Raw genomic sequence first — 11835 nt, forward strand, 5'->3', positions numbered from 1 at the left:
CACGTGACTTCGCACGCGTTGCTTGGCAACGTAATCCATTTGTACGATTCGTACAGTCGCATGGCTGCGAGTCAGTTTGTCAGTTATTTGATTCACAAAAAATAGTTGATCGTTTAAATTGCGGTTGATAAGTTTTTATCGTTCTTCTCTGTGATGATCGTACAAATTATGTTATTCTTTCATGAATGAAGTGAAATGAATGAACATTAAAAGGCATAGAGTCCTTTTCACGTAGAAACCAAAGAGGTTAAGGGAACCTAACCTGGAGCATTTTGTTTTGCTCCCTATATTTATATTCTAATATTTGTTATTCCAATAAAATGACAGATATTGTATGTTACTTACGTTCGAAAAAATCAGTGATATCGAAGTAAGGAAAAGAAAATAATATTACGGTGGTTTATACAGCTTTCTTGTCATTATTTGACACGGTCGTGTACCGTGTTGATTGATAAAAGGTAAATATAACCTGCTGGTGATTCCAAATACACAATGAGCAAATACAGAAAAAAGGAATCCTCGAGTGAGGACAGTGATAGTGAGGAGGAAAGACGTAAGAAAGATATTAAAGAAAGAGACGAGTTTGCTAATCGACTGAAAGCAAAGGATGAAAGTAAAATACGAAAGGTGGCTATGCCAGCTGGTTCAGGTGCAGGTAGACTATGATCCTTTATAATCTTATGCTTTAGAAACAATTACAAACTTTATAAAAATATTCAATAAAAATATTTGGTACAATAAATACATTTGACAAGACTTATAAACAATTTATTATCATTATTATACTTAATCTGTACATATTGTGCCATAATTAAGTAATATATTGTAATTAGTTACATTTAAATATCAATGTGTATTAGTATTATTATTAATGACACTATTAAGTGTTAATAATGAATAATACTTTTTTGTAAAACCAGCTGAGGCTGCCAAGAGACTCAAAATTATGGAAACAGACATGCGAGAGAAATTGGTACCCAAACTGCGTGTTGAGTCTCGTAGGAAATACTTGGAGAAACGTAAAGAGGATAAGGTGGCTGAATTGGAAGCTGATATAATTGACGATGAATATCTGTTTGAGGAGGAAATGTAATTTCTTATTAATACAACACAATAATTACACAAAGTAATTGCACAATTACATAATCTATTAACATCTTTTTTTTTAATGTCAGATTAACAGAACGGGAAAGGAAAGAGCGGGAGCATAAAAAGCAGTTGCTTCAGTTAGCCAAAGAACATGAGAAAGCCAGAGAACTTGAAAGGTTGCAACGTTACTATATGCCTTTGGAAAAGGGAAAAGTGGCACCAGAATTGGAAGTTCCCGATAACGAACCGCCACAATCCGAGCAAAGCAAATGGGAATCTGATCAGATGTCTTCTGCTGTCTTTCGATTTGGCGCAAAAGACAGAAAAGGTACACGGTATTCAATGTCGATACGTGTTAAAATGTTCGTATCTTATTTTTTACTAATTTCTATTAATTTCAGCACAACAGGACTACGATCTTCTGCTGGAAGATGAAGTGGAGTTCGTTCAAGCGTTACGTATGCCTGGCAGTGAGAAGAACAGGAAACGCGAGGATAGTCCTCCTCCGCAAGTAAAGGCGTTACAGACTATACAGGAGACAAAAAGGAGTTTACCGATCTATCCCTTTAGAAATGATCTCATTCAGGCTATCAAAGACCATCAAGTACTTTACAGAATTCGTTAAATCAAACTTAAATTATATAAGATAAGCATTGATTGCTATCTTGCGATTTAATTCGATTTAGGTGCTGATAATCGAAGGAGAAACGGGTTCAGGGAAAACTACGCAAATTCCTCAATATCTATACGAAGCTGGATTCGCGGAGAATAATAAAATTATTGGCTGTACGCAGCCAAGAAGGGTAGCTGCCATGTCTGTTGCTGCGAGAGTTGCTCACGAAATGGCTGTTAAATTGGGAAATGAAGTGGGTTACGCGATTCGTTTCGAGGATTGCACCTCTCATCGTACTCGTATCAAATATATGACCGATGGTACCCTGCACCGTGAATTTCTCAGCGAACCAGATTTGGCTTCTTACAGGTATAAATGGCATCATACAATGAAAATGTATAAATATATACGATATACAATACATATCATATTTTATGGAATGTAATAGTTAATTATATTTATATATTTCATTGTTCCCCATAATCGAAAATAATACAATTCGTATGAATAGGAACTTAATCGAAATCAGCTCCATGGTGAATGTATTAAATTTAGATTTGCCAACACTGTTCAAACTGATTCTTAGTTACTAACAAACGTCTTCGTATTTGCTTTAACGAAACAACGTTATTTTCAGTGTTATGATCATCGACGAAGCACACGAACGTACCTTGCACACGGATATCTTGTTTGGTTTAGTAAAGGATATAACAAGGTTTCGAACAGATCTAAAACTCCTAATTTCGTCCGCTACGTTAGACGCTACGAAATTTAGTGAATTCTTCGACGATGCACCGATATTTCGGATACCTGGTCGCCGGTTTCCCGTTGATATTTATTATACCAAAGCACCAGAAGCGGATTACATCGACGCCTGCGTAGTCTCCATTCTTCAAATACACGCCACTCAGCCACCTGGCGATGTACTGGTGTTCCTAACAGGTTTTTCAATCAGATACTTCTACAAGCAAGTACAATAACTTTTGCTGGAATTTCAAAAGAATTATTTCGCCTAAATTTAATTAACTCAATCCTATTACTATTAGTATTAGTATATTACTTTAATCTCACTCCTAATGACAAGAACAATAACTAGATTTAGCAAGAAATATTGTGTCTTTTCTTTGTGCTCGCTGGATCTATTTCTTCTCCTTATGAAAAGGTTCGAGAGTATTTCTAGAATAAAATCGCTACCTGTTTCACGATAATGACAAACTAGACCTTCGACTTATTGAAATTTAAAGTACTTAAAAAATTTAAGCACTATTATATTTTTTGGTTTGGTCATTTGTTGTTACTTTTTAATAAATTTCTACTAGGTCAAGACGAGATAGAAACATGTCAGGAAATGTTGCAAGAAAGAGTAAGGCGACTAGGTTCGAAATTAGGAGAACTGTTAATCCTACCCGTATATGCTAATCTTCCAAGCGACATGCAAGCAAAAATATTTCAACCCACTCCGCTTGGAGCGAGAAAAGTATGAAAAATAAATTGTATATTTCTCCTTCGTTAAACGTATCACTTTTGCTATTTATCTTTTAATGTTTCCAATTGTTAATTGTACAGGTTGTTCTTGCTACGAACATAGCAGAGACATCATTAACGATAGACAACATAGTGTACGTGATAGACCCTGGATTCGCGAAACAGAACAATTTTAATTCCCGAACAGGCATGGAAAGTTTAATGGTCGTGCCGATTAGCAAAGCTTCTGCGAATCAGAGAGCAGGCAGAGCTGGAAGAGTAGCTCCAGGAAAGTGCTTTCGACTGTACACAGCTTGGGCTTACCAACACGAACTCGAAGACAATACCGTGCCTGAAATTCAGAGGATCAATCTAGGTATGAATAACTTTGTCACTAGACTAAAAATTTTTGCATTTTCATTTATGCAAAATTTAAAGATGTAAAAATGCGTAGAATGCATATAATATAGAAAATACAGTACTTTTTATAATTCTTAATAGATGAAAGGAATTTCTGTTTAAATTCCACTTCTTTACTTATATCCATAAAAATATAAATTTCCATAAAAATTCACAGTCTAGTTATCATGAAATGTCATTTTGCCTACTTGTCCCGTGAATTCTCTATGTTTAATTAAATTATCAAACGACAGGAAATGCCGTGCTGACCCTGAAAGCTCTGGGAATAAACGATTTAGTCCATTTCGACTTCCTGGATCCTCCGCCGCATGAAACGTTGGTCTTAGCTTTAGAACAGCTATACGCGTTGGGAGCTTTGAATCATCGCGGAGAATTAACGAAACTGGGTCGAAGAATGGCTGAATTTCCGCTAGATCCTATGATGGCGAAGATGTTGCTGGCTAGCGAACAATATCGCTGCTCGGAGGAAGTAGCCACGATAGCTGCCATGTTATCTGTGAACGGAGCCATATTCTACAGGCCTAAGGACAAGATCATTCACGCAGACACGGCTCGAAAGAATTTCCATGTGCCTGGTGGCGATCATTTGACTTTATTGAACGTGTACAATCAGTGGCAGCAAAGTGATTTTAGTACTCATTGGTGTTACGAGAATTTCATTCAACATCGATCAATGAAAAGAGCTAGAGATGTTAGAGAGCAATTAGTCGGATTGATGCAGCGAGTCGAGATGGAACTTGTGTCGGGTATCACGGAAACGCTGAATATCAGGAAGGTGAGTGGGTTCAGATTAACGTACTTTGCCAGTCTTGTTTCTTTTCATTGTACAATAGAGAGCTCCATTTGTTTGAACTCCATTTATTGAAACAAAATCTTAGTGAGGACTCGATTAAATAATCTATTTGCATTTTGGTCTGTTTCTTTTTTGTAGCTCTTCTTCATGTAGCTGAAACAAATTTTAAATATTGCCTGACTAATATTAGATCTACCAAACCAATCAGAATGATTGGTATCAGATCTTTTGTTTTTACAATTATTAAGTAGTAATATTAAATACAAAGTATTTTTGGTAATATTATTATCATTTCAGGCTATCACAGCAGGATATTTCTATCACGTGGCAAGATTGTCAAAAGGAGGTCACTATAAAACTGCAAAACATAATCAGACGGTTTCCATTCACCCTAATAGCTCGTTATTTCAAGAGCTGCCGCGTTGGTTACTTTATCATGAGTTGGTTTTCACTACAAAGGAATTTATGAGACAAGTAAGTAATTAAAACTTAAATACGGAAACTTAAAAATTGCTTTGTCTATAATCATTTGTGAAATGAATATTGTTTCAAGCAGTTGAAAAAGAGAGATATAATTCTATGTAATTATACAGGTGACAGAGATCGAAAGCAAGTGGCTTTTGGAGGTAGCACCTCATTATTACAAACCAAAAGAACTAGAAGATTCTACGAATAAAAAAATGCCGAAAGTTGCAGGACGATCGCACCCAGACGGAACCTACTAATGGTCCTAATAATTAAATAACCATGAATCTTTTTATTTGTATAAAAAATTGTACAAACAGCTCCGAATTTTGAATGCAATTTTTTATAATATAGAAAGTAACAAGCCTAGCCACAATGTACTATACAAGCGTTTGTAACTAATAAATCGTACTATTTATGTTACTCTATTGTAAATGCATTTTATTTTAATAAAAATTTACACTAAATATAAATCGTTCCTTCCATTTTAATATTCCACACCCCAAGGTAAGTAAATAGAAATTAGTGGACAATATTATAACATACAAATTGCAATTCGAGAATCGTTTATAAAGGTAATTAAAGAAAATAGCAAGAATGCAGAAAGGAAGGTAAGTAAGGAAAACAAGGTAAGCAAATTTAGCCATTTCCTTACACATCATATCTCCCTGATACACATCCCCAATTTTGGAACAAAAATCTTAGCCCGAAACCTTACTTACCTTTCTTATTCTATTTGTTTCAGAGATTCCTAGAATTGCAGAAATTTTGTACTTATGTTTTTAAACTTTTCACTTATTCACTGCATACTTATCTTAGAGGATAAGATGTGAAATAATGGCACAAGATTATTATGTTTTACAATTTATTTAAATTTATCTATAAATTCATTTATATTACAAAGCACAGAACAAATACTATTTTTGTAACATGAATGCTTTTGCATTCCTATTTTCATGGACTATGAATCATTCTTCGCGTGCAGGGTGTTCGACTACAGATGTAAGAAAATTTAAGGATTGATTCGTAAAGCTAAAATAAGAATTTTCTGAAATAAGTTTCCTCAAAGTGTTTCCAGCTTTTTTCATTTGGCATCATTTTTATTATTCATTTGTCGTAAGTTGGAGCTTCCTCAAAATAAACGAATCGATTTCGTACAAACGATGTTGTGCTTGTGTACAATAAATGATAAAAGACTCGAGTTCTAAGTAAAGCGGTTATCCGAAGAAATTCATAAAAATGTAACTTCGCAAATGGCATTGTAACATACGATAGACATTACGATAATGATACGGTGCGTGCATATCAAGGTAGGCGAATGTGGACAATATCTTTCTTGTGAAAAGAAAGCTTTCTATAGGTACCATTCTGTAAAGATATAGCTAATCCTATAGTGGCCAGTGTTTTATGAAATTTCTCTGAGATCTTTATCTACGCGATTATATAGAATTGTTTTTATTTAAAAATCGAAGAGTAAATAAACAGCCAATTGCGTTTTGGTTGGAATTGTTTTTGTTAAACGACGAAATAGTAACCAACAAATATAATTTCGGTTTAGGAAGACGTGTAGTTTGCCATTGATTCTTAATCACATACTCGTGTACAGCATCAAAGGATTCGCAATTGTTTCTTGTAACTTTCTTAATACGATTTTCTTTTCTCTAACATGTAGTGTAGCATATAAAACAAGACTTACGGTTAACAATAGGATATTATTAGACATACACATTGGAGTACACTTTGCAAAAATACGTACAGTATTCAAAATATATTGCCCATTATGATATCTAGCAAATAAAACAATCGTTTACCTGGCTTATCGTTTTCCATTTATTTAATCACACTCGTGAAAATATGAATTTGCATAAATATTAATTACACAATTAGTCAATGTTTCCAATCTCCGTGTTGTTCAAGGGTCTACTGTAATAATGACACGATCAATGAAGATTATTCTTAATAATAATAATAATAATAATAATAGACTTATCTTTCTTTTTCAAACTCCTGTAGAAATTCCTTCCGGGTGGAAAATGAGTATTCTGCAGCCAGCTTTTAATATATTAATCGTCTGTGGATGCTGGATACCACCGTCTTGTCGAACATTCTACGGAAAGTTGTTGTACGCTGCATACACGGCGTTCGTGATTTTTCTATTGTGCAGTTTCTGCATCTCGCAATTTCTGAACGTGATACTGAACGTAAGAACGGCGGAAGAGTTAAGCGACAGCTTCTACATGTTCATCGCGTCCATTCTTTCCTGTTGCAAGATCTTTACGCTTCTGGTCAACCATAAAGCGATTAGAATCCTCAGCAGGAAGCTCGACGAGGAGCCTTGTAAACCAATAGATGAGCAGGAGATTACGATCCGAAGAAGATTCGACAAAAGCATCGGGTATATGATTATTTTCATTATTATATAGTTTTTTCAATTATTATTTTCAATTATTTAACACTAATCTTATTATTTAACTCAAATGACCGGTTTCAAAATTTAATTTAAAATTCAATGTTTGTTAATATAAGAATTTATCTCAGCGTGTCTTATCTCTCCTCGAGGAGATTCTTCCTCGAAGAAGAAATTTCTTGGCTGTCTGTACAATCTACGCTCGCTCGCTATCAAACAATTCAGAAATGGACATAGCGGCAAACTTCGAGTTTTATGATATTTTCTAATACGAATATCGTATGCGGTATTTTTCGGACGCCGAAATTATCGATATTATGTAATTCGCATTACCTTTATTCGAAAACAGTGAGAAGATGGCTAATTTAAAAAGAAAGAAAAGATTCTTCTAGATGAATATTTCCATTTCCAAAAACTGAAGCATGTATAAACGATATACTACAAATTACGTATCGTCAAAATTTCAAAGAAATCGTAAGAATGTCGATCTACACTGTAAATACCTTAAAAAGAACCAGGAATCTCATTAGTAGGCTATTTGGAGATAACGTGGATTGTTAAAAGCTAAAATAAATTGTTCTAACATTTCCTCCGCCATATTTCCTGGAAATAGTGTATGTACATTCTTTCTAGCTAAAAAAAAAATCATATTTCATTGCTTTTCATTTAATCGCGTGATAGCTGTATCTTCTACCATTTCGATTTTTCAATTATAGAAATCGAATATAACTGAATTTGACCAGATATAGCTTCTTAAAGAGAACTACAAAACCCTTCAGCAGGCCATCTAGAAGTAAACTAAATCGTTTTTTATTTTTTATTATTTTTCTTTATTAGAACAAGCGCACAAGTGCCTTTCAATCGCTCTCGATTTTCAATCAGGTATCAGCATAGGTAAATCGATTGACAAACCTTTATAGACGCTTTACAGGTCGATCACGATCTACTACACGATTATGGTGATGCTTACGGTTGCCTGTATGATATTATTTTCGTTCCTCACTGACTTCGGCGACCGGAAGCTCGCGTACAAAGCCTGGCTGCCTTTCAACTATTCTGTGTCCAATTGCTATTACATCGCGTACGCTCATCAGATCATCGCACTGATTGGCACGGCGCTTCTAAACGTGGCCTGTGATGTGCTGGTTTGCGGGTTGCTCGTTCACGTCTGCGGCCAGCAAGAAATCCTGAAGCATAGAGTAATGGAACTGAAGAAAGAACCGAGACCTGACATTGGAAAAATCGTGCGTTTTCACGATTATTTATACGGGTCAGTGTTATCCGTTTGAATAAATAAATAGAATTATTTCAGCATCCAGTAACTAACATAATACATAATAACATAAAATATTATAAATACGAATTGCTTTCTTCATGTAACTTGAGAATATACGTACAAAGAAAAATATACACTGCCATTTAATGCATACAAGCTGACTTTAGCTTCTTATGGAGAAAAGATAAAAGATAAAAAATGATATACATTCATATCGAGCATTAAAACTGTAATTTAATTTTAATGAAGAGAGTATTACAGAGAGTATTTTAATTGTTCTACATTCTACATTCATATCATACATTAATATCATACGATATTTAGTTTAAGTATATATTTACTATAAAATTTATGCGCGGTATATATTAAAATTTGTTAAATCATAAGGCATTTTTCTCGTATTTAACCAACATCGTACAAGTGTATTTTTATTTCTTCATAAAATCCTCTTCAAACAAATCTTACATTCGCGTTATGTTTAAGCGCAGATACGTTTCGATAATACAGCAGAAGTTTCAAGAAATAATAGGTGTTCAACTTCTATCGAGCACCTTCGTGGTGTGTTTTATCCTGTACGAATTGTCGAACGCGCCAGTGAACTCCAAATATTTGCAATTCGTCTTATACCTGACCTGCATGATGACACAGGTCTTCTTCTACTGTTGGTATGGAAATCAGCTCAAATTAAAGGTAAATTTTACTGAACCGAGTTATCTGATAAAATTAAAGCTACTCGATTATGGATTATAATTCGACGATATGCGAAACAATAGAGTGTCGAGGTTGCGAATGCAATCTTTGAGGCGGATTGGATATCGTTTGATAATAGCAGCAAGAAGAGTTTGATAAACGTAATGAGAAGAGCCACGAAACCGATCGAATTGACCTGTGCCTACATATTTACGATGGACTTGAAAACTTTCGTGGACGTTAGTACATAGAATAAAATATATATAGTCATGAAAGTATTTGGATATCTACTAATAGGAACCTGTTATGAACATATTGCGTATGTTACAAAAAACATTTTGAAATTGAAGAGATGAGTTATGACTAGTCGTAATCATTAAATTGCAGATTTTTATACATTTATGCGTATAAGTGCACAGAATGCACATAATTTGTGAAAGTATGCAAAATGTTCAAAGTATAATACTCTTTACATATAATATACATCTAGCAAGTAAAATAGTGTTCTATTTATGTTCCACTTATTTAAAAATGTTTCTAAAAATATGAATTTACATAAATGTTCATAGAGTTTCAAACAAAAATTCCATAAAGTTTTCTATATGCATATGTATACATACATAGCACGTATAATATGTTTATAAAATTTCTATACTAATTGTAAATGTCCAAATACATTTGTGAATCGATATAGACATGTGTCTCACAAAGCAAGGATTTCACTGATTTATTAATACGTTTACGTCTCTTACAGATACTGAAAATGTCGTACTCGACGTACAATTTGCTCCAAAGGACGAAAGAATCTTAAAATACGAGGATTCTCGTAAAAATTAAAACTGATCGTCACAAGCAAACAAACGCGTCGAACTTTTGGTATTCGAAGCTTTTTGAATGTCGAAATTAAAAATTTGGAATTTCTGCGGTCAAACAATATTCCACACCTTTCCGCAGGAGACGATCGATGCTAATTTTTACGTGTTACCTTCAAGAAACGCTAATACAATGAAATCTGTCCAACGATATGTAAATCATGCAATTGCCACGCTAAAGATACTAAAATTCAACTTACCTTTATACGAAGCCTGCTTCATATTCTCTCGTCCTCTTTTCCTTCCAAAATGAAATTTCTATCGATACTCGTGAACGTTTTTTTCGAAATAAAAGAAATGTCTATGTTCTATTCCATTCTATGTCCATGGCATCTGGTCAATTTCTCTGCTTGCCAGTCGTTAAATATTTAAACTTGTTGTCTTATGCATAAGACGATATAAATTCAAAAGACTCGAAAATAAATAGTTGCGAGGAATTTTAAATTCCTTCTGGACGTTTTCCATGCATCTACCTGGAATTACAATAATAATATAGTCCATGCACCAGAAAGGGGGAAGTTTTATGAACGATAATCTTCGTGCGATACGTATCGATATTCCGTGTCTATACATTGTCGCACGCTATTAAATATATTATACGACAACGCATTTCGTCGACATTCGTATCTTTCTTCTCTTATATTTCCAGTTTGTCAGCATACCGTACCAAATAATATCAAGGATCTTCGGCTATTGTAAGCAAAAGCTCTTTCAAGCAAGTGTTAAGAAGAAAAACTCGTATCGATCGGATACTTTGTTATTATTTTCAGAAGCTAATCTCTACATCTATTAAAACATCCATTAAAATTTACTATTATTTCCAAATAATCGTTATTTTCACAGGAAACTTTACTTTTTAAAAAATCATCGGACGATGATTAGAAACGTCAGAGACGAAGAAGAGAAATATATTAGTGCAGAAATTTAAAGATACAGAAATATCTATAGGAACGAGCAATCGGTGCAGAAATTTAAAAAACTGAGCGATGCATCTGTTACGATTGACATATCGTTTTTTGACAATATGCGCCTGTTGGCGACCGCCGTTGCTATCGCCATTAAAAAATGTTGCATACACCGTCTACCGTTATTACGTGATACTGTTGGTGTATGGTGGCTCAATTTGTCAATTCATCGATCTAATATTCATCGTGGAGACCTTAGATGAGTTCTGCGACAATATTTACCTAACTCTGACATTTTTCATTTCGTGTCTCAAGATGTACAGTATATTGTCCAATCGTAAGAATATCATCGTCATAACGGATATGCTAGAGAGCACACCTTTTCAACCAGAGACGAAGGAGGAGATCGAGATTCGAGAAAAGTGTGAAAGACGAGCCAGGTAAATATTTTACGTAATATAATTTTGGTATTGAGAGCAAAAGTGTACCAAACATTTCTTTCTTTTCTGTGAACGTGACTTTACAGTTTTCATAGATTCCAATGAACGTTATTAAATCGTACAAAAGAGGAAGAATTAATTTTTTCAAATCAAAGAATACATTACGTTACAATGAATACAAATACGTGTGTTTTAGACAGAGAATTATTGATTTTGTTGCGTATCGAACTTAGTCCGCTTTGCTCTCGACGACCCAATTATTTTCAATATGTTTACTCTTAGTTCCTACGATATAATTTTCTATATCATTCTCGTATGTATAATTATCAATAAAGATAGATATATTCCACATGACATTACCTATCACCTTACGAATCGCCACAGATCGAACGCGTTTTATT

General features: G+C 34.2%; 3 protein-coding genes across 3 annotated transcripts; all 3 read left to right on the forward strand.

Annotated features, from left to right (window-relative positions):
- Positions 1–55: 55 nt before the first annotated feature.
- LOC117216627 (pre-mRNA-splicing factor ATP-dependent RNA helicase DHX16) lies at positions 56–5311 on the forward strand. The gene is made up of 11 exons (XM_033463500.1): positions 56–655; positions 921–1089; positions 1176–1417; positions 1491–1693; positions 1776–2071; positions 2340–2644; positions 3022–3179; positions 3269–3542; positions 3820–4361; positions 4677–4853; positions 4973–5311. The coding sequence occupies exons 1-11, from the start codon at positions 493–495 to the stop codon at positions 5102–5104; spliced, it is 2661 nt and encodes an 886-aa protein (XP_033319391.1). The 5' UTR covers positions 56–492; the 3' UTR covers positions 5105–5311.
- A 1550-nt stretch (positions 5312–6861) lies between these two features.
- LOC117216436 lies at positions 6862–7267 on the forward strand. Its single transcript, XM_033463136.1, has one exon. It carries the CDS (start codon positions 6878–6880, stop codon positions 7265–7267), a length of 390 nt encoding a protein of 129 aa, XP_033319027.1. The 5' UTR covers positions 6862–6877.
- A 464-nt stretch (positions 7268–7731) lies between these two features.
- LOC117216438 (odorant receptor 94b-like) lies at positions 7732–10283 on the forward strand. The gene is made up of 5 exons (XM_033463138.1): positions 7732–7746; positions 8172–8521; positions 9016–9217; positions 9301–9456; positions 9972–10283. The coding sequence occupies exons 1-5, from the start codon at positions 7732–7734 to the stop codon at positions 10026–10028; spliced, it is 780 nt and encodes a 259-aa protein (XP_033319029.1). The 3' UTR covers positions 10029–10283.
- Positions 10284–11835: the final 1552 nt, after the last annotated feature.

The sequence above is a fragment of the Bombus bifarius genome, unplaced genomic scaffold (genome assembly GCF_011952205.1).
Source record: "Bombus bifarius isolate JDL3187 unplaced genomic scaffold, Bbif_JDL3187 scf7180000010271, whole genome shotgun sequence".
Classification (NCBI taxonomy): domain Eukaryota; kingdom Metazoa; phylum Arthropoda; class Insecta; order Hymenoptera; family Apidae; genus Bombus; species Bombus bifarius.

What these genes read in the sequence shown, in the direction of transcription:
- LOC117216627 (XM_033463500.1), top strand. Translation starts at nt 493, where the DNA reads ATGAGCAAATACAGAAAAAAGGAATCCTCGAGTGAGGACAGTGATAGT. An exon ending in TATCTGTTTGAGGAGGAAAT is followed by an intron (nt 1,090 to 1,175) that starts GTAATTTCTTAT and finishes TTTTAATGTCAG; the next exon opens with ATTAACAGAACGGGAAAGGA. An exon ending in AGGCTATCAAAGACCATCAA is followed by an intron (nt 1,694 to 1,775) that starts GTACTTTACAGA and finishes AATTCGATTTAG; the next exon opens with GTGCTGATAATCGAAGGAGA.
- LOC117216436 (XM_033463136.1), top strand. Translation starts at nt 6,878, where the DNA reads ATGAGTATTCTGCAGCCAGCTTTTAATATATTAATCGTCTGTGGATGC.
- LOC117216438 (XM_033463138.1), top strand. An exon ending in TTTCACGATTATTTATACGG is followed by an intron (nt 8,522 to 9,015) that starts GTCAGTGTTATC and finishes GTTTAAGCGCAG; the next exon opens with ATACGTTTCGATAATACAGC. An exon ending in ACTTGAAAACTTTCGTGGAC is followed by an intron (nt 9,457 to 9,971) that starts GTTAGTACATAG and finishes CGTCTCTTACAG; the next exon opens with ATACTGAAAATGTCGTACTC.